General features: G+C 37.4%; 1 protein-coding gene across 4 annotated transcripts in view; it reads left to right on the top strand.

The window, feature by feature from the left end:
* The window catches only part of CXADR (coxsackie virus and adenovirus receptor), a 66,261-nt gene extending 43,110 nt beyond the window's left edge, over nucleotides 1–23,151 (top strand). Inside the window, exons 6-8 of one of the 4 annotated variants that reach the window (XM_018051967.1) lie at nucleotides 574–712; nucleotides 1,773–1,956; nucleotides 22,653–22,812. In XM_018051967.1, the coding sequence (XP_017907456.1) occupies nucleotides 574–712; nucleotides 1,773–1,956; nucleotides 22,653–22,694 (365 nt within the window). In that variant the 3' untranslated portion in view covers nucleotides 22,695–22,812. Of the gene's footprint in view, nucleotides 1–573; nucleotides 713–1,772; nucleotides 6,222–16,047; nucleotides 16,165–22,652 lie in introns of those variants that run through there. The other 3 variants (XM_018052031.1, XM_018052077.1, XM_018051901.1) reach the window with 3 other exon arrangements.

Below are 23,446 nucleotides of genomic sequence, written 5' to 3'. Positions count from 1 at the left end.
AAGAGCTGTCAAGTTAATTCTTGTACCATATTTAGCCAATGTAAGTAAGGCTTCCCTGGTGGCTCTAGTGGTAAAAAAATCCGCCTGCCAGTGCAGGAGATGAAAGAGATGCAGGTTCCATCCTTGGGCCAGGAAGCTCCCCTGGAGGAGGGCATGGCAACCCGCTCCAGGATTCTTGCCCGGAGAATCCCATGGACAGAGGAGCCTGGCGGTCCATAGTCCGTGGGGTCGCAAAGAGGTGGACCCGACTGAAGTGATTTAGCATGTGTGTGACTAAGGACGAATTATTTGGAACATTCTTATGCCAACCTAGATAGCTGTGAATAGTAAAATCTTTCAGAGTGATTTTATTGTTTTTATCCTTGAAATAGCTTATACAGTTCAGAAGAAAGTTCGTTTAGTAGATTTTCCCTTGACCAGAAAAAGCTAGCTAACTTGTCTCTTAAAGTTAATATATGCAATGAAATCAATCTGTTATTGTGTATCATTGTCTTCAGTACGACTAGGTAAAAAGTATTTTTGTTTTGTGTTGTTTTTACTATTATGTATTTTCTTGTTAACATTTTATTCTAGCTTCAAACAGAGCTGGGACAGTTGCGGGAGCTGTTATAGGAACTTTGCTTGCGCTCGTGCTCATTGCTCTTATTGTCTTTTGCTGTCATAAAAAGCGCAGAGAAGAAAAATACGAAAAGGAAGTTCACCATGATATCAGGTAATTAAGCACACAGGAGTTGACTGATACACTGAATTTATTACGTCCTTAAAGCATTGGTTCTCTTAACCATCTGAAGCATTTGGCCGCGTGAGAACTGGATGAAAGCTGTAGCTTTTCCCCTTAACACATTTGAAAGCATTTTAATACTTATTTCAAGTGTATGGAGCCAACTAACCTCTCCCCTATTTGGGGCCCTACTTTAAGAACCACTGCCGAATGGTTATCTCAAGGCTGTTTGCCTTCTCCCAAAAAAGTACAGGCGTGAAGTTTTCAAGAAATGAAGATGTTAAGGTTGGTTAGTTTGTTTTTTAAAGGTCTGATTGTACCTAGTAGCTAGTTAATAGATCTATTGGCAATGTGATTTAATTCTTTAAAAATATTCTAAACCAGTAGATCTTAACTAGAAGTGAATTATAACATTGAATTATAGAACTTGTAAAAATAACAACATATGACCAAAGTAACACCCAGAAAATTGACATTTGCTGAGTCTGGGGTGGGGTCTGGCACTTTTCTTTTTGAAGTGTACCAGAAGTGACTCGAATATATATTCTATGTCAGTGCTTATTATGAAAATTCTTATGCCTGCTTCTCAGTTTTTCCAAACTTAAATCTACTAAGTTTTCAGCTAAAGTCTTAGATGAGTAGCTTTCACAATAAAAAGGATATTTTATCTTGTTCTTTTCTTTTGGTTGAAATATCTGTCGGTTTATTGACTATGAAGTATTACACGACTATAACCAGATTATCTAGATCAGTGATACTAGAATATGGAAATATTTGAAGTTTGTTCTTTGTGAGACAACGTTACAGAGTCATGCATTTTTGAAAAACCCGCATTTCATTGTGTGTGAAGGTGGAAACTCTGTACTGATGAGCTTGGGCCAAACACACAGTTGATGACACTATGCCTTCCTGTGCTTGTTATCTGTGTGTCGCTTGCGCTTTTGCACACTTGATGCTTAAATAGTGGCTCTTCCCTCATCCCTACCCATGATTCACAGCTCGCATAGTCTAAGATTTTTTAGAAACGTTCTTTGGGATCTTCGCTTTCTAGAGAAGACGTGCCTCCTCCCAAGAGCCGTACGTCCACTGCCAGAAGCTACATCGGCAGCAATCACTCATCCCTGGGATCCATGTCCCCGTCCAACATGGAAGGATATTCCAAGACTCAGTACAACCAAGTGCCAAGTGAAGACTTGGAACGCGCTGCTCAGAGTCCGACACTCCCACCCGCTAAGGTAGCTGCCCCTAATCTCAGTAGGATGGGGGCGGTGCCTGTGATGATCCCAGCGCAGAGCAAGGACGGGTCCATAGTGTAGAGCCTCTGTGCCCGTCACCCATGCTCTCTGGAAATATGAACACCTGTACATTTTGCTACCAGCCTCAAAATACATGAGAAAAAGAAAGCTAACCAAAAACTGTAAGAATAATACATCAAAAAGTTTTGTTTGGATATATTGAAATAGTAAAGGCATTGAAGTTGTGAGGATAGATTCATTATCTAAATAATATTTCCTTTAAGAGCTTGACTTTATAGGTTTCTGAATATCAATACTTAAGTCAGATGTGGCACTTTGAGTATGAAATCAGAGGTGAAGAAGGAAATTGGTGAACTTTTGTGCACACCAAGTTGATACTTGAATCATCTGAAATTTCTTCTGTTGTCTTTAGATTGCCTTTTTCCCACTTAATTTATGTGACTCGATAGTGTTCCCCTAACCCCCTCAAAATTGGTAAAGAACGATTCATGGCAAAAATACTTACATGCATTTATGTTTGTTCTTGTTTTCACTTCTTTGAAAGCTTTGTGTTTGAAATATCTCTAATAACTAGAAAACACTACAGTGTTCTAGAAATCACCTAGTTCCATGTAATTCATAAGCCTTGGTTATGAAATGATTTCTCAAGTATTTAATGGATAGATTGTTGTGGGTGGCAGGGACATAGGCTCTTTGGTATGCTAAATTAAAGGAGCATTTATCTGATTCGTTTAAAAAATTTGCTGTTACCTGTGTACGGTGATGACACTAGTGGTGCAATAGTGAGGATGGATTTTGCTGATTAATGTTCCAGTGGCCTGAGGTCTGCAGAACAGTGGCCTGCTGTCAAAGATGTAGAGTATTTTGCAGTTCCCAAGTAAATGCTGGCCCTGTGCTTTAGGTGATATTTTCCTAATAAGAAAAAAAAATTATAACTCATTTATTGTTTGGCAGTTACAGATTGTCATTCTCTAAATTGGTTCTAAATCGAAGAATTTTTTGTTTTCCTGGTTCGGTTTTTTTGTGTTTGTGATGGTGTTGCGTAGTATATGTTCTAGAAAGGTAATCTGAAATTTACCCTCTTGAATGCAGTTCCTGGAGGATATTTTCTTCATAGACTTAGAATGATGAACTAAATTTTAAACTAGTAAGTGTCCTCTGTCAATTCTGTATTTCAGATTTGGGAGGATGTACAGTTGCTATTGTATGGCCAACATGTCTTGTGTAGTTTCAGAAAATCAAGTTGAGCTTGGAGAAGTTTGTCTTACTTAGTTTTGTGGAAGTGACTTAATCTTTTAAAAAAAAAGAGAGAGAGGAGAAATGAAAAGGAATTAGAAAAATACTCCTACTGCCAAATGTGTTAAATACTGTTTTAGTAGATGAAAGTGAATTTATTGTACTTCCCTTAAGATTGTGAGGGAGTGTGGATTTAGTAGAATGAGCCAACAATTTCTTTATAGTAATAAGCTCTGCAATAAATTATTTCACTAGCTCTAAAACCTTTTCCCTAGATTTTAGTAGGGAGTTGGTTTCTGTTCATCTCTTTGGGTGCTGTGGTGGTAAACGCTACATTATACAGTAATGTTGGCATGTATTTATGATTAGGCAGAGTATTGTATACATTTTTTAATGGCAAATTAAAGCTGAATGTGTGTAATGGATTCGTGTATAGTTTTACATATTTGGAAGCATTTTTAACATAGGTTTTTAATGTTACATAATGTTGCTTTTATACTTATGTTAACATTTTCATCCGTGCCTTTTGGGTAATTTAGTTTTATTATGAATTTCTGGTGCCTATGAGCTAGCTATCACCTGAAAGGTGCTTAGAGGTGAAGGTACTGTTCCTGAAAGTACATCACTGTGATACCTATCTGTCCTCATACCTTCAGTCTTGCCTCTTCCTGTTCTTTTTGGATACAAGGTAACTGATTGTGTTACTCATATAAAGTTTTTAAAATGTCAACATCCCCTACACTCTTTGACTACTGTGTTTCTGATTTTATAATAATAACTATTTTTGAATATCAGATCTCTGATCTGTTTTATATGAATAAAATGTATAAGGTATTATAGAAGTAAATAACTGAGCACAGACATTACTAATAAGAATTTTGGTCCTCCCTAGTCCCAGTTTTGTAATGAAAAGTATGCTATCAGTATAAGTAGAAATCCCTACAACAAGTGGGCATATGTAAGACTTTCCTTACCTTAGACTTCGTAGTTAATCTGGGATTTGGCTGTAGAATCTCTTCCGAAAGTGCTTTTCAGGCAAGAATCCTGGAGTGGTTGCCATTTCCTAGTCCAGGGGGTCTTCCCTACCCAGGGATTGAATCCGTGTCTCTTGCGTGTCTCCTGCATTGGCAGGTGGATTCTTTACCGCTAGTACCATCTGGGAAGCCCCCCATTGTTTTCTCTTCCCTTAGACTTCGCAGTTAATCTAGGATTTGGCTGTAGAGTCTCTTCCAGAATGCTTCCTTCCAATCCAGGTCCATTACCACCTTCAGCCTGAGAAACAAGCTCAGGAAAAAAGGCCACTGTCATGACCTCAAGAGACCTGTGAGATGTGGTTGAGTTTAGAGGACAGAACTCAGTTTTCAGTTTATATCTCCAGCTACTCATAAATTTCAGTGAATCCAAAAGTCAGATAGTACTGATAACTTCCTAAATAATTCTGACTGATAGTTTCCACTGAATTAGAGAGCAAATATTTGTTCTGTTGAATTACTGTTGGTAATCATCAAGCAAGTCAACAAAAGATTATTATTCAAGCATTTCGAAACGTCAGTCAAGGACAGCACTGAACCATCAGAGCAAAGCTGTTCCATTCCACTTTGTACCTAAGAGAGTGACACCATCTTTTTGAGTTAGTTGGGGTACCTTTAAAGGAAATATAGAGGTTATAATTCTGTGTTTTGAATATGTAGGTTATAGGTGCTTGTTTTCATATGGCAACCTTACTAATATTTCCCTGTTTGGAGATCAAAAACAATATTGATTAAACTGGCCAGTTATTCCAGGCAGATAACCTTTAAATTTGGGCTGTCATGGAGTTGTTACAATGGAAACACAGACTGAGTGTGTCTTATGGGGAGGTTAATTCAAGAAACACAATTGGATTATTGGTATGAAGACCTCGTTCTTATTAAAAAGATGATTTTTAGGATTGAGTTCTGGAAATTTGTAGCAGGTGAAGGGGCAGATAAGATAGTTTGGTTAAATATGAAAAGAATTCATTGCATGAAGTTGGATATCCAGTCCTGTAATGTATGACTTCTTAACTATTCTCTGTCTTTCTGTGTACGTGCAGCATGTAAATTTGAAGTTATATAAACGTTTAAAGTTTTTTTTCTAATCTTTTTTCATCTCCATAGTGTTTAGGGCTTTCAGATGGCCTTATTCCAGTGTGCAAAGAAAACAAATTCATATTTTTTGTGGTTAATGCTTTGATGTGTCATGTAAGGAGTAGTTTGTAGACAATGTTGGCACAATTTTAACTTTTTAGTGGCTTGTGACATATATTATATATATGTGTATATATATATATATCTTTATAATATTTCTGTGTTTAGTAGTATAAATGTTCCGGGCAAGTTTTACTATTTCAAATGCCTTTGGATATTCTTGCAATAAAGGCAACATGTTCTGTAGTTAGACCTTTTTTACTCATTTGACACTAAAATGGTTCATAACTGAGCACAAATTCTACCTAATAGAAATAGGAATGAACAATATATATATTGGTGAATTGTGGTTCTGTTTGTCTTATGAAAGGTAACACCAATACACATTTGTTGTTTTGGCTTCTCACTGTTAATTAAAATCTAGTTTTGCAAAATATCCTAGTTTGTGCTTTCAGAGTGTGGTAAATGTCAGTAGAGTTTGGTTTAGACCTCAAATACTAAAAGCTTCAAAGAACTCTGTTTTCCACTAGCTTATTTCATGACACAAGTGTTGAGAGAGCCGCAATTCACTGATTCTCCTATTCTCGTCCCTAACTGTGAATTTTCGTGACAAATACACTTGTACTACTGAGGAGAAATATTTTGACACTTCACATATGCAAGTAGAGAACTGCGAGTGTCAGTTTCAAAGATGATTTTTTTGTATTTCAAGTTTCTGGCTTAAATATCCAATGGTGCAGATTTTGAAATTTGTAAGAACAAAGTTTGGTTTCAAAAAAGCCAAAAACTTGCTCTAGTTTTGTGACTTTGTGTACTTTGAAAATAAAATCAAGAAAGCAATTTTTTTGCCTCATGGTGTGGCTTCATTGTGCCTCTTATTTAAAAAGAAAACGTCTACTTTATAATGTTTCAATATACTGTTCTCCCTGCTTTCCTGAGCCAGGGTTTCTTCCCCTGCAGCCCCCTTGCATCTTTTATTAAAGATCAGAACAATCACACAGCAATGAAAACTTATCCATGAAAATTTTTCCAGTCTTGTGCATCTATATGACAGTGTATAACAATGTTTTTGGGGTTGAAGCCTCCAAAATTCCATGGAGGATCATGTCACAATTACAGTCTAAACTCAAGAGTCTTCAGATACATTAAAAATGTGTGTACAGTGACTTCCCTGCTGGCCCAGTGGTAAGACTCCATGCTTCCCATTCAGGGGGTTCGGGTTCAGTCCCTGGTTGGGGAACTAAAATCCCCCATGCCCCATGGTATGGCCAAAACGAAGAAATGTTCATCCATATATGTATTAAATACACATACATCTAGTTATGCTTTATAGCTATTTTCATTGACTCTAAACAGTGATTTCAGAAAAAAAAAATGGGGTAGTAATGCTTTTGTAAGAAGATATTTTGAGAAATATTTTGTTTTTACTATAGTTTCTCAATCTTGGCTCTTTTAACATTTGGGGATGGATGATTACATCTGTGCATTGCCGATGTTTAGTGGCATTGCTGACCTTTACCTACAAAGTGCCCATAGCTCCTGCCCTCCCTGCCAAGAGGTGACAACCAAAAATGTCTTCAGTGTTGCCAAATAGTCACTGGGATGGGACAAAGCCACCCCTGGTTGAGAGTCAGTGGTTTATACTAATGTGAAGCTTTCTACTCACGTTGAAGAGCATAGACTTTGGAGTCAGACATATCCGAGTACCATTTATTACTGGATGCCTTACTTTACTTCAGTTGCCTGGTGTTTAAAATGAGGATAAAAATACCTGCATCACAGGGGATGCTGGAAGATTTTAAAGAAATAAAATTGATATAATGATGAAAATTCTTTGCATTTGTCCCTGTTGGCTGGGATGCTGATAGTGAGGCACAGATTTTCAGAACAGCAAGATTACAATAATATAGGCTTAGTGAAACTACTAAGTATAATTTAATGCTTTTCATTTAGATCATATTTTAAATATGCATGTCTGAAGGCCAGATCATACTTCTGGATAATTAAGTGCCAAATGGCAAAACTGTTGGAATTGAGACAGAATTTTTGTCTCAAATTTGAGCATGAAATAATATATTGTTAAATAAAAATGGTTCAACTCTAAGGTGTAAACAAATGTAATTTCTAAATGCAGCAAAGGCAGCCAAAAAAGATCAGGAAGCCAGTGCTAGAAATTCAGCTGTTTTTCTTGCTGGTATTTCTGATGTATAAATCATATGGGATTTGTTGTTTTTCTACTTACATGATTTTTCTAAATTTTTAAACTATTTAGAGGGGAAAAAAGTCATCCTAAGATAACTGCAGAGAAAGTAGAATTTCCAGAGTTAATGAAGCACTGAGAAATAAATTTTAGTCCAGTTAACCAAGGACTAAGTTCTCGATCAGTATGCCTCTTGGGGTGTAGGACCCTCAACATTGCCAGTATGGGTCTTTATGGCACAGAACCTTTTGCATTCAGCATGCTCAGTGTATCTTCTTGATGAGTTTGACCTTTATCCCCAGTTCTTAACTCTAATTTGCATATTGCATAGTAAATGCTGAATAAATTTTTGGAAGGGACGTTACGGGTGTGTGTCATGTGTTTCGTAAGACGATTGGCCTGATTTCTTCCAAGAAGACAATATCAAGAGAAAAAGGGTGAGTGAGTACATGCGGTGATGGAAAATTGTGCATAGGGCTTAAAAAGATAACTTGTGCAAATAAAGACTAGGTGAACTGACTCAATAAGAGCCAACACAGAAACAACCTAGTTATTATACAAGCCCAGAGCAGTGGAGAAGCATTGGAGAAATACATTTGTAAAGCCCTCCTCAGAGATTCCGAGTAGATTCAGGTAAGGTCAGTGGGTCTATGTCTCTCCCAGGTTATTTTCAATAATCACCCAAACTTGGGAACTTCTGAATTGTTTGGAAAACTCTGTGCAAATGACTGGTGTCCATGCTCCGTCACTTGTAGAATGTTTTTTCTTGAGCTTCACGAACTTTTGAGTCCACCTTCAGTGCGACCAAACTTGTATATCTTGGCCTAATTTGAATATCAAAATAATATTTCAGAATTTAGGGAAACCTACTTAGGTAAATAAAGCAGCATATCTTAGAAGATTTAATTTTTAATGAAAAAAATTGTTTTAGATGACATTAGGTCAGTTGTTTTCAAGTCTCTGAAAAAGATTAGTCTCCCGAACAGACCTGGTCATTTATGATTAATTCTGTGTATAGTTGTATTAGTTTTCTGGGGCTGCCATAACAAAGTACCACGAATTGGGTGACTTAAAAAACAGAAAGTTACTGTCTCACAGTTCTGGAGGCTAAAGATCTGAGAGCAAGGTTATGGTAGGATTGGTTCCTTTGCCAAAAAAATTTGAAGTCTAGTTAGTGGATTTACAATATTGATTTCAGGCGTACAGCACTGTGCTTCAATTTTTTTTTAATAGATTATACTCCATTCAAAGTTATTATAAAACAATGGCTGTATATACATGTGCTGGATGATAAATACTTGTAAGCTTATTTTATACATAATAGTTGGTATCTCTCAATCCCATACTCCTCTCCTCCCCCTCTCTGCTGATAACCACAAGTTGTATATTTATGAGTCTTTTTGTTTTGCATATATATTCACTTGTATTAGTTTTTTATTCCATGTGCAAGTGATATCATACAGTACTGATCTTTCTCTGACTTAATTCACCAAGTATAATATTCTCCAGGTCCACCCACATTGCTGCAAATGGCAGAATTTCATTCTTGTTAATGGATGAGCAGTATTCCATTATATATATATATATATATATATATATATATATATATGTGAGATTATATATATATATATAAATTATGAAATTTTATATATATGGATATAGATATATATGGTGGTGGTTTAGTTATGTCCCACTCTTTGCGACCGCATAGACTGTAGCCCACCAGGCTCCTCTCTCCGTGGGATTTCCCAGACAAGAATACTGGAGCAGGTTGCCATTTCCTTCTCCACATCTTAATCAATCATCTGTTGATGGGCACTTGGGTTGCTTCCATGTCTTGGCTATTGTAATAGTGCTGTTATGAACATTAGAGTACACTTATTGTTTCAAATTTGTGTTTTCATTTTGTTTGACTGTATACTCAGGGATGGAATTGTTGGATCACACGGCAATTCTATTTTTAGTTTTTGAAGAACTTCCATACTATTTTTCATAGTCAGTCAGTTCAGTCACTCTGTCGTGTATGATTCTTTGCAACCCCGTGGACTGCAGCATGCCAGGCTTCCCTGTCCATCACAAAGTCCCAGAGCTTGCTTAAACTCATGTCCATCAAGTCGGTGATGCCATCCAATCATCTCATCCTCTTTCGTCCCCTTCTCCTGCGTTCAGTTTCCCAGCATCAGGGTCTTTTGCAATGGGTTGATTCTTTGCATCAGGTGGCCAAAGTATTGGAGCTGCAGCTTCAGCATCAGTCCTTGCAATGAATATTCAAGGTTGATTTCCTTTAGAATTGCCTGATCTCCTTGCAGTGCAAGGGACTGTCAAGAGTCTTCTCCAACACCACAATTCAAAAGCATCAATTCTTCAGAGCTCAGCTTTCTTTATAGTCCGTCTCTCACTTCCATACACGACTACTGGAAAAACCATAGCTTTGCCTATACGGACCTTTGTTGGCAAAGTAAGGTCTTTACTTTTTAATATGCTGTCTAGGTTTGCCACAGCTTTTTCTTCCAAGGAGCAAGCGTTTTTAATTTCTTGGCTGCAGTCACCATCTGCAATGATTTTGTAGCCCAGGAAAATAAAGTCTGTCAGTGTTTCCATTGTTTCCCCATCTATTTGCCATGAAATGATGGGACCGGATGCCATGATCTTCATTTTTTGAATGTTGAGTTTTCAGCTAGCTGTTTCACTCCTCTTTCACTTTCATCAAGAGGCTCTTTAGTTCCTCTTTGCTTTCTGCCATATTGCATATCTGAGATTATTGATATTTCTCCCAGTAGTCTTAATTCCAGCTTGTGCTTCATCAAGCCTGGCATTTCATATGATGTACTCTGCATATAAGTTAAATAAGCAAGGTGACAATATACAGCCTTTTCCATGGTAGCTAAATATTTTCATTAGTAGCTGTATCAATTTACATTCCCATCAACAGTATACAAGGGTTCCGTCTTCTCCACATCCTCACCAACATTGATTTGTAAGACTTTTCAGTGATAGCCATTCTGACAGGTGTGAGGTAATGTGGTTTTGATTTGCATTTTTGATCATTAGTGATGATCATCATATCATGTGTACCTTTTGGCCATTCATATGTTTTTGAAAAAGTATCTCTTCAGGTTTTCTGCCCCTTTTTAAAAAAATTATTTTTAATTGAAAAATAATTATTTTACAGAATTTTTGTTGGCTTCTGCCAAACATCAACATGAATCAACCATAAGTATATGTATGTCCCCTCCCTCTTGAACCTCCTTCCCATCTCCCTCCCCACCCCTCCCCTCTAGGTTGTTAGCCCCTGTTTGGGTTCCCTTAGTCATGCACCAAATTCCCATTGCCTGCCCATTTTTTAATCAGTTTGTTTGTTTTTGATATTGAGTTGCATGAACATTTTATATATTTTGGATATTAAACCTTTACCCATCTTATTGTTTGCACATTTCTCTCTTTCAGTAAGATGTCTTTTTGTTTTGTCGACAGTTTCCTTTGCTGTGCAAGAGCTTTTCAATTTAATTAGGTCCCATTTGTTTGTTTCTGCTTTTGTTTCCTTTGTGTTAGGAGACAGACCCAACAAAATATTACAATTTGTTTCCAAGAGTATTCTCCCTGTGCTTTCTTTTAGGAGTTAAATGGTTTCTGGTCTATATTTAGGTCTCTAATTCATTTTTAGTTTAGTTTCTGTATGGTATGAGAATATGTTCTAATTTCATTCTTTTACATGTAGCAGTCCAGTTTTCCCGCTTACTGGAAGTCCACTTATTGAAGAGACTGTCTTTTCTCCATTGTGTGTTCTTGCTGCCTTTGTCATAGATTAATTGGCCATAGGTGTGTGGGCTTATTCTGGGCATTCTGTCCTGTTCCATTTATCTGTTTTTGTGCCAGTACCGTATTGTTTTGATTATCATAGCTTTGTAGTATAGTCTGAAGTCAGTGAGCATGCATGATTTCTTCAGCTTTGTTCTTTACTCTCAAGGTTGCTTTGGCTATTGGAGATCTTTTGTGGTTCCAAATAAGTCATAGGATTTTTGTTCTAGTTCTGTAAAAAATGTCATGTGTGAAATTATCTTTCAATTGAAAAATATAAAAATGTTTTTAAATGTCATGGGTATTTTGATAGGAATTGCATTGCATTGATAGATTGCCTTGGGTAATATGGACATTTTAACAATATTTTTCCAGTCCATGAACATGGAATTTCTTTTCATTTAGTTGTGTTTTCAGTTTCTTTCATCATTGTCTTATAGTTTCAGAGTGTAGGTCTTTCATCACCTTGGTTAAGTTTATTTCCAGGTAATTTATTCTTTTTGATACAGTTGTAAATGGGATTCTTTTTCTTAAATTCTCTTTGTGATAATTCATTGTTAGAGTATAGAAAAACAACACAATTCTGTATAATCTTGCATCCTAAAACTTTGGTGAGTTTATTTCTTAGTTCTAATAGCTTTCTTGCTGGAGGAGGTTGGTTCCTTCTGATTGTTGTGAGGGAAGTCCTCTCTCCATGGCTTGTAGATGGCTGTCTTCTCTCTGGGTCACTTCAGGTCACTGTCCCTCTGTGTGTCTATCACTGTGTCCTAGTTTTCCCTTTTTATAAGGACACCACTCCTATTGGATGAAGACCCAACCCTAATGACCTTATTTGAACTAATCGTATCTTCAACAACCCTATTTTCAAATAAGGTAACATTCTCAGGTACTGGAGATTAGAACTGCAGCATGGGAATTTAGGGGCACACAGTTCTATCCATAACAGCAATGATGATTGGAAATCGTGAAGCTGAACTAATGAAATAGTGAAAGTTGGACAGAATACATTCCCAGAAAGTTTCCCTTTTTTTCTTAGTTGTTAGTGGTATGGTAAAAGAAATATCAGCACCTAAGTAACTATGCCAAGATAGTTTTTTCATAGTTGTCAGTGTCCCCAGTTCTTAACCCAGGAGTATACTATCTTGATTTCAAAGATGGAATGACCATAATACACTCTTAACCTCACATCTGCTTGTCAGGTGAAAGAGTCATTGATAAAATGATTATGGATTCTCTTCTTATGAATCTTTCTGACAAGGTGAAACTATTTTTCCAGGGAAATCGATTTTTAAAGTTCTGTGTTTCAAGTTGCTAATACAGTTTTTTGTGACGTGAACAGCTTTTTTTTTTTAATGTTTCAGATAGATAGTGCACATGAGAGAGAGTGAAATGTAAATCACCTCATTCACGTTTTTCAGTTTCTGTCCTCAGTTTCCTTCAAGAAACATAACAATTTTTTTGTTAATTTTTTAAATAAGTAGTTCATTAATGGCGTATAAAATTTACAAGGTATAAGAGCATGTATTGAGAAGTATGATCAGTTTCTTATTTATCCTTCTAGAAATACTTTATACTTACAGAGATACATGTCTGTATTTTTAATACTTACTTTAAAAAACTAATAGTAAATGGATTGGCCATAGGGGTATGAGGGGATATTGAGTGGGAAATGAAAACATTGAATCCTGTTTCTATTAGAAATCATTGGAATCTATGCAGGATGATAGTAGGCAGGTGAATCCTGAACCTGGATCTAAATAGAAAACTCAGGGCCAGAGATATAATTGTGGCAGTCACAAGCATGAAGACAAGAATAGAGCATGACGGAGGAATAATAAAGGTGGGGATTGGAGCCCTGACTCTTTGCGTGTTTGAAAGTTAAGCTAAGGAGTTCAGTTTTGAACATGTTGAAAGTTTGAGAAGTTTGTTATGTGTATTAATGAAGTGTTGGATGGATACATGGATATGTGGATCTAGAGTGTGAGGGGTGGGCTGAAAATGGAAGTCATGCATGTGAAAACTTTGGAGGTTACTCAGGAAGTGATGTAGGGGACGATGAGTGACCAAACCAGGCGCTTCACTTACGGAACCAGTAAGAAAATGAAGGGGGGGAAAGTGTATGTGTGTGAAAGGTTTGATATTGTGGGAGTCCAATGCTGTCAGCCAGTGGAGAGCTAGTATTCCTGGAAACTTTGGAAGAGCTGTTTCAAACCAACTTTCTGTTCCTGTTGAGAAGGTTTTTCTGATATTTTGAAGAGTTTCTGTTCCTCAATTTTGGATTTTTATTTTTTAGGGGATTGCTGCTTTAGTTGGAGAGAAAAGTACCCAGCAGGGATCCATTTATTGAACACATTTTATTTTGGTATTACAAGCAGTCAGTGTAGGTGTGGGGTGGGGTGGGGCCTTCAGACAGGGTAGCACTATAAAATGAGTTTGGAAGACAACTTGCCTGGTTCTATGTGGGTAACCGTAGACAAAACATTTTACCTGTATTCTCCTTTTCCTTAACACTACAATGAGAATCATAGGAGCAACTCTGTGGAATTTTTCTGAGAATGATTAGTGCATCTGAGGCACTTAGGCTAGCACATCGGTGCTCTGTAAGCATTGGTTGCTGTCATGATGATTACTGTGTGTAATAGCAGTATTGGCCTCACATCTTATGGGATTGGGTGACTGTATCCCTTTCCCCAAGACAGTTCTCTTTGCCTGTTATCTCACTGTAAATACATACAGCAAAAGATGTTTTGCTCAAGAAAATGTCTCAGTTTGGACAGCAAGATCTGCCATTACCCTGCCTTTGACATGTATGAAGTCATGGTGATGTAGTACTTGGCATAAAGAAAGGAAATGTCTGTGTTCACTTTTTCTGACACTGTTCAGTGAAAAGCAACACCAATATATTTACATATAATTAAATTTCCTTTATTTTTAGGTTATTCCTACAAGTCTAGAACATGCACCAGTACTAATATAACACATGGCATTGTCCCATGTGTTACGTAGGAATATTTACCAGTATGGAAAGTAGTGAAGAAGCGTCAGTTCCAAAACAGGTTTAACTCATTACACCTTCTAAATTTGATTTCATCTGACTTGAATGGTGGAATATTTTGAAAAACTCTTTCCTTATTAAGATAGCATTGTAACAACAGTAAATGAGGTGAAAAATAATTTCACCTAAATGACGTCACTACCAAAGACCTTTCTGTTCTATTTCTCTTCTAGTATATTTAATATCCCTATTATTTTTAAAGTGAACGTCCTCTATTTGATTTCTTTCTCCTACTTGATATTGTATCATATTTGTATATCTTACCTGTTGTTAAAAGTATTTATATATATATATATCCATTTTAATAGCTGCATGATGCTTAAGATGATCCTGTATAATTCATTTTTTTCCCCACTTTTGGACCTAGAAGTTGCTTCTGATTTTTTGGTTATATGTAATTTGATTTGCATTCCTAGAGTCTCCCCCATTCTTTGAGGTATTTCAGAGCACAAGTATTAAAACAGTGGGTTGTTAGGGCAAGTTAAGTTGTGGGATTTAAGTGAAAGTACTGTTTAGTTGTTTCTTATACAACTAAACTAGATTATTTCACAAGCTGCTTTTTGTGAATGCAAAGCACAATTTGAGGAACCTGGTAAGGGGAAAAAGTGAAGTTCTGGCCTTTTTAAGCCAAAGGCATATATATATATATACATTAAATCTGAAAGAAAAAAAAAAAAGGGAGATGGGGTGAAATCACTCAGGAGAGAGTTGTGTGGGATGAGAAGAGGACCCGAGTCAGCCCTCTGGAGCACAACAGGCTGAAACAGAAACCATTCTGGGAATGAAGTCATTCATAATGATGGACCAGTTCTGATGGAATGGTTGTCCCAACCCTTAGTTCTGTGGGTTGAAGCATGGATGAGAGCTGAGGAGGATCTAGAAACATAGTTAACATTCAAAACACACCCCACTCAGATTAAATCCTACCAAGTCCAAACAGTTCTTGTTTGTCTTCCCATGATATCCCCACCAGCTCTTGAGATGTCTGATTCATAAGATGCAATTTGAAAGCTATATTAGACTATCCTTTCAATATTCTTGGCCATGAAGGGAAGCAGGAAGGCAGAGGAAACAGTAACTAGAGTGGGATAAAGGTTAGTTACTTTGTGAGGCTGCGGAAAAGGAGTCTGGAAAGAGGAAGGGGTCAAAACGGAATGTGGGTAGGATTGAGTTGACGAAATCAAAGAGAACGTCTTCTGAGATTGAGGGGAAAAGTCAGTGAGGTTGGGAGCAGGTTTAATAGGATTATGACTGTGGATGGAATATAATTAGATAGTCTCACTTTTCTCCAGGAAGTAAAGGTGAGGTCATACTCTGGGAGGGTTGGGGGTGGGTGGCTAGGTGGTAAGAGGACTGAGGAAAAAGATGAAATTAGAAAGTTTTGGTTGAAGAATGGAAGAGGGAGGAGGCTAACACACACAGAAAAGGGACCTCAGATCTGAGGGCGCAGATGTGGTTTCGGCCATGATGTGTTATGCCTAGCCTGTTTAGCATCTGGTACTAGAGCTGACTAAAATTAAGTATTCAGTGAAAGCGTGCTTGTATGATTTGTTTCAGCTCTGTTGCTTTTATAAAAAGAAATATCCTTTTCCATTCATTTACTACTTGCTCAGAGAGAACTGGAAGCATCTAACCTCAGGAAGACATGAAGACGTGATTGTTGCTCAGTCACTAAGTTGTGTCCGACTCTTTGCAACCCCGTGGACTGCAGCAGACCAGGCTTCCCTGCCCTTCACCAACTCCTGGAGTCAGCTCAAACTCATGTCCATCAAGTCAGTGATACCATCCAACCATCTCATCCTCTGTCTTCCCCCTGCTCTTGCCCTCAATCTTTCCCAGCATCAGAGTCTTTTCTAATGAGTTGGCTCTTTGCATCAGGTGGCCAAAATATTGGAGCTTTCAGCATAAGTCCTTCCAGTGAATTTTGACTGCTTTAGATAGAAATAATCTATCCGATATTTGAAGTGAGTAGATGACTCAAGGTTAATCTTAAAACACTTCAGTGCATTCCCTTGCTCAAAAGTTTTCCTGGACAACATCTGACTTAAAGTCCACACTCGTCACAGCTAGCTCTCCACTGCAGCATTTACTCTATGCTTATGCTTGCATATATGTACATGTATATTGTGTGTTCAGTCGCTCAGCTGTGTCCGACTCTTTCCGACCCCATGGACTGAAGCCTGCCAGGCTCCTCTGTCCCTGAAATTCTCCAGGCAAGAATACTGGAGTGTGTTGCCATTTCCTCCTCCAGGGGATCTTTCTGACCCAGGGATCAAACCCAGGTCTCCTGCACTGCAGGCTGATCTTTACCACTGAGTCACCAAGGAAGCCCCAATGTGTTTTTAAAATAATGTTTTATGCACACTTACTAATTTAACAAATCCTCTCAGACCATCCTACGTCTATTTATCTATTATCTATCATTTATATGTCTATCTAAAATAATCTTATTTTCAAAACTCTATAATATTACTTCAGAGTGCTACACTGTAACTTACTTAACCAGTCTCCAATTGGCCACTTAAGTTGATCCCATTTTTTTTGATACAGTGAGTAAAATTATAAGTAGTATTTGTCTATATATCAGTTTTCTTATGTGCAAATATATCTTTAAACTTCTAGGAGAGGTATGAGTAAAGTCTCTTCTGATAAGCTGTTATTATAGTATGTTCTTTAATTAGTATAGCAGCTTATGCTTGCAACGGATAAGAGTGCTTTACTTATCTCCTTCCAGTTCCTCAACAATACTCTTAGCCAACATTTTTTATCTTTCCTGATCTCTCAGAAGAAAATTTTGTCATGGCTTAAAATTCTATTTCTGTGTAGTTAATTGAGCGTCTTTTCCTGTTTCAAAACCATTTGTGGTTTTGAGAACTATGTTCATATGCTTTGCCCATGTTTCTTTTATATCACAATTCTGCTTATTTGGTGTGTGTATTGTGTGTGTTAGTCACTCAGTCATGTGACTCTTTGTGACCCCATGGATTGTAGCCCACCAGGATCTTCTGTCCATGGGATTCTCCAGGCAAGAATACTGGAGTGGGTTGCCATTCCCTTCTCCAGGGGATCTTCCCAACCCAGGGATGGAACCCAAGTCTCCCACATTGCAGGCAGTTTCTTTACCGTCTGAGCCGGAGTTCTTAAATATTATAAAAAATAGCCCTTTGTGATATGAAATGCACTTTTTTCCCCTCTTACCAGGTTACGCTTCTTCTTCCATTCTGCATGTGGTCTTACCTTTTTCTGACCTTGTAATCCCAATCTTCCTTCCTGCTACTGCTAAGTCACTTCAGTCGTGTCTGACTCTGTGCGACCCCATAGACGGCAGCCCACCATGCTCCGCCGTCCCTGGGATTCTCCAGGCAAGAACACTGGAGTGGGTTGCCATTTCCTTCTCCAATGCATGAAAGTGAAAAGGGAAAGTAAAGCTGCTCAGTCGTGTCCGACTCTTAGCAGCCCCAAGGACTGCAGCCTACCAGGCTCCTCCGTCCACATGACCTTCCAGGCAAGAGTACTGGAGTGGGGTGCCATTGCCTTCTAATCTTCCTTCCTAAGCTCCCCTAATTTTTTCCTTCTTGAGATTGTACCTTCTGAGGAAACTGAGGGTCCCCCTTCTTCACCTGTCTCCTCTCTGTAAGCAGATGTCAACACTTCTCAAAGACAGATCATGTTTATATCTAAATGATCAATGCATAGTAGATTCAGTTAAACTTGATGGAGTAGGAAATGGCAACGCACTCCAGTATTCTTGCCTGGAAAATCCAAGGGAAGGAGGAACCTAGCGGGGTACAGACCATGGTATCACAGAGTTGGATACCACTGAGCAATTAAGCACATGCACTCAAACTTTGTTAATAATAATCGAAGCAGTTCTATGTTCATATCAATTCATTGCCACAAGTGTACCCATCATTGTGTACTTCTTCATCATTTATCCTTGGTTTCTTCAAGTTTCTGGAGTTTTTGCCCAGAGCAGTTTTATGGAATCAGCACAAACTACTAATGGTGAAAATGAGTTATCTTGCACTTGAAAAAGAAGATGTGTTGGTCGTGTGTTAGGTCAACTGTCACGTTGGCTACTGGCACTGTGTTCTTTTTATGTTGCTAAGTAGGACATTTTTCCTCATGGTGTCCCAGAACTGTCAACAGTGAGAACATTTCTGGAGAACAGTAGAGTGACCTTGCAATTCTGAGAGGAGACTCTGATGGTGAAGATCCAGTAGTTCCCCCTTACCCCTGGGGCATACAGTCCAAGACCCCCCTTGGACACCTGGATCTGCAGATAATACTGAACCCTGTGTTTACTGTGTTTTTCCTACACATACATACCTGTTACTGTTTCATTTACAAATAGGCACAGTAAGACAAATAACTAATAATACAGAACAATTATAACAATATGCTATAATAAAATTTATGTGAATGTAATCCCTCTCAAAAATCTTATTGTACAAATTTAAAGCCTTTTCCATTTAATTAAATACCTGCCCCTCTCCGTGGCTATAACTTGGCAGTTTGAAGTGTGACAGCAAAACCACCACAGATTTTTTTTTTTTTTCCTTTTCACAATTTACGGATGAAACATTTATTCTTCCTGTAGATGTTAGCAACCTCAGCAGTTTTTTCTTATTAAGTAAAGTTTTACATTTTCACTTAAAGGAAGCACTTTATGACTTTTCTTGGGCATATTACAATTACCAGCATCGCTACACTTGCTAGAGCTATCATTAAATAACAAAGGGTTACCGGGACACGAATGTTCATCTGATGACTGAGAGGGTTGCTAAGTGACTAGCAGGTGGGGTACACAGGACAAAAGGATGCTTCATGTCCCAGGCAGGACGAACAGCGTGGTGCAATATTTCGTCACACTGCCCGAACAGTGTGCAGTTTAAAACTTATGAATTGTTTATTCATAACAGTAATATTAAATGGAAAAATGTTTGGACCATGGTTGACTGCAAGTAAGTGAAACCGTGGAAAGTGACACTATGCAGAGGACTACTGCGCCAATGATTTGAAACCTTTTGGACAATCAGCCCTCCATCATTCAGTCTCCACTAGCCTTTTGACCTCCCGATAAGGGGGAAGATGATTAATATGTTCACAGAAACAAGAAAACACAAAGCAAGATAATTACATGAAAGGAAATGTAATCTCTGCCTTGCCAACTTAAAGATAACAGTCTGTTACATCCAAGACACTGGATAGTAGCCAACAGAACTTGATGAACACATGTTTTTTGTAGGTTTGATTTTTTGGTGTGTGATTTTGTAGCATTTTAATTTTCACATTATGGGCAAAAGATTTGTAATATAGTTAAGTGAAGAAAATTCACATAGCAGTTAAATTTGGTAAAAGCCAAACAACCCCCAAGATATCCTTGGGCTATGTTATCTAATTCAGTATCATTTTATGAGGGCTTCCCTGGTGGCTCAGTGGTAAAGAATCCACCTGACAATGCGGGAGACTCAGGTTTGATCTCTGGGTCAGGCAGATCCCCTGAATAGGAAATGCCAACTCGCTCCAGTATTCTTGCCTGGAAAATTCCATGGACAGAGGAGCCTGGCGGGCTACAGTCCATGGGGTCACAAGGAATTGGATATGATTTAGCAACTAAGCACAAACATCATTTTATGAAAATATCAAGATTCAGAAAGGTCTGGATTTACCAAAGCAAACAGAAATGAAATTCAGGTCTCCTGGTTCTATTTTTTTGGCTGTGTGGGCTTCTCTAATTGTGCACTAGTTTAGTTGTGGCATGCATATGACATCTTAGTTCCCCAACTAGGGATCAAATCCTCTTCCCCTGAATTGCAAGGCAGATTCTCAACCACTGGACCACCAGGGAAGTCCTGATATTAGATGACTGACTGTATATTGATACATTTTAAATATTTAAAATGTTTATTGGATAGATCATTTGTAATGGTTTCCCACCTAAACTTTTTGATTGGTAATCCTAATCATGTTAGGGAGGGTAATTTTACAGTAAATCTGCATGCCAAATCCCTGTCAAAGAGCTTGCATTTTAATTTTTTCTGTCCAGATTTCACAGTGACTATTGAGCATCCACAAGTGGTCTTTTCAGAATTATTTACAAAATAATTTGATCTTACAAGCTATCAATATCTGATTTTAAATATGGTCTCTATTAGCAATATTAGGAAACATGAAAAAATCATATTTCACTTTAACTCAGGTGAAAAAATTTGTTTACATTTGTCATGTTCCAGTCACTTTAGACAAAGTTTATAAATTTTAAATACTTTTATTTTTAATCAGTAAATTTTATTTCATGTCTTTATATGTGTTTGATGAATGATCAATAAGATTCAAAAATAATTTTTCATTGAATTTAGTGAAACAGTCCTATTTTTCTGTTGAAATTTTACAGCTTATTAACTCCGACTCGATGAACGTGAGTTAAGTCTGAGTGAACTCTGGGAGATGGTGATGGACAGGGAGGCCTGGTGTGCTGCGATTCATGGGGTCGCAAAGAGTCGGACACGACTGAGCGACTGAACTGAACTGAACTTGATTCTTACCAAATTTATCATGTGTAGACTTTCTGTATGTAAATTAAACTGGCAGCTCTGAAACCAATTTGCTCATTTATTTCTGGACTTCAAAGGAATACCTCCCTCCCCTCAACCATCTCCAACAAAGGAGATATATATTTAAATAATGTGGCTAAGAAAAATTTCCTAAAGAGATCGGTAGCTTAATAGCTACTGATAAAGACTGGTTAAATCAATTAAGGTATATAAATATGAATACCATGAAAATATTAAAGATCATGTTTTAGGAAAAAATGATATAAGAAAATGTTCCACATTTTCAAATTGTGAGACCATAAAACGAGTATATTTCATAACAACAAAACAGAAGTTTATAAAGTAAAAGCTCCCTCTTTTAAATATCTCCATCCACTAAAATAGTAACTCAGCTACTAGATACAATAGTTTGCTAGATAAAATAGTTTACTCAGATGGAAATATTATAGTAATTTTGATCATCTCTTTGTGCTTTTAGGTACTTTTATTTTCCTAAAGGAACTATATATATCTTTTTTAAATTAACAAAAATGATTCCAGTAAGGCAATGTATATAATAACTTTGGCATACTTAACATTATCCATTACAAGTAGCAATTTCTGTACGTAGATGTCTAGGAAAAACAGTGATTTAAACTATAACCACGAATACTTTTCCTTGGAGAAGGGAGATTATTTACAATTACAACCTTTCGTTTGGAAGTTGGAAAAAGAACATCTGATGCCCTCTTGTGGCCAATAGTTTTGATAAAGTGATTTTTCTTTTTCACTGAAATCCAGTCTAAACTAAGAATAATGCCATAGCTCAGTCAGTAAGGGGCTTCCCGGATAGCTCAGTTGGTAAACAATCCGCCTGCAATGCAGGAGACCCTGCCTGGTTCGATTCCTGGGTTGGGAAGATCCGTTGGAGAAGGGATAGGCTACCCACTCCAGTATTCCTGGGCTTCCCTTGTGGCTCAGCTGGTAAAGAAACTGCCTGGGTTAGAAAATGCCCTGGAGAAGGGAAAAGGCTACCCACTCCAGTATTCTAGCCTAGAGAATTCCAGGGACTGTTTAGTCCATGGGGTTGCAAGAGTCAGTCACAACTGAGCAACTTTCACTTCATTTCAGTCAGTAAAGAATCTGCCTGCAGTGCAGGAGACCTGGGTTCAGCCCCTGGATTGGGAAGATACCCTGGAGAAGGAAATGTCAATCCATTCCAGTAGTCTTGTCTGGAGTATTCCATGGACTGAGGAGCCTGGTGGGCTACAGTCCCCGGTGTCGCCAAAGTTGGACACATCTCCACAGTTAACTAGCACTACTGAAGAGCACAGTAACACTGAAACCAGAAGTCTCTGAGGTTTAAATTTTCTGTTGAGACTGCAGACATTTTGAATCCCACATACCCTGAGAGCTATGTATCTTTATGATTTGTGCACTTTTCTGGTAGTCTATACTCAACAGAATTTATCACCAGGCAACAGGAATATCTGGAACAGCCAAGGACATCCAGTGTTTATTAGCAAGTGGTGATTTTTCTGATTAAATAATTTACGACTAGAAATTTAAAGATGTGGATAATGAGAAAGTGTAATGATCTTAGTTTTTTAAAATATACCTCTGGGGAAAAAATCCAATTTTTTTTTTTAATCCAATTTTTTTTAATCTTTTTGTTTTTGTAGTTCAAGTACACTTACGAAACTGATGACACTACAGCGGTATAAATTTGAAGGACCACTGAAGAATCTGAAGTACTGTACTATTTGACTTTATTTAAGACCACTAATAAAGACTTAAACATGCTGAAGAAAAAAAGCACAAGGCAGAGTTTAGAGCATCTACAAGAACATTTCTGCTTTATGCAGTGGCACTAGGCATATAAGCCAGATGTCTTATCAACATTTGTACAGGTCAAATTCTAGGCTAAGAAAATCCTATATATAGTGACTCTGATGACTGAAAGATGTTTCACTATATTTATATTTTCAATTAGCTACTAACGTATTTTAGACTTTTTATATGAATCATTTGCTACTATAGCCTTTGGAAAGTTATGGTTAATAAAAAATAAATTTTTTAAAGAAAAATAGAAATTGCTACATTGCTTTTTCTTTGCTAAATATTTAATTAAACACACTGCAGTGAGATATCCCTTTCACTCTTCTCTGTTTGTACACAGAACAGAAGCACACATTGGCATGCCTCAAACTACTTTTTATTTGCAACTACATGATTTTATGCAATTCTTCTAAACATAAAATAGATTTCCATGTGTATAAATAACTTACATACTTTCCATAAATGCTCAAAGGTGCTAGAACAGATCATCCACTCCTACAGTATCCTCATAAGCAACAGAGCTGATGCACAATATATAAATACTCGTTTAATATTAAAAACTCAGGCACTTGACTAACTTTTATAAAGTTTCTCAAACTATATCAATATATCTAAAGTGCATATATATTTTTAAGAA

Source organism: Capra hircus, chromosome 1 (assembly GCF_001704415.2).
Source record: "Capra hircus breed San Clemente chromosome 1, ASM170441v1, whole genome shotgun sequence".
Classification (NCBI taxonomy): Eukaryota; Metazoa; Chordata; class Mammalia; order Artiodactyla; family Bovidae; genus Capra; species Capra hircus.
This window is presented reverse-complemented; position numbering and strand designations above follow the sequence as displayed.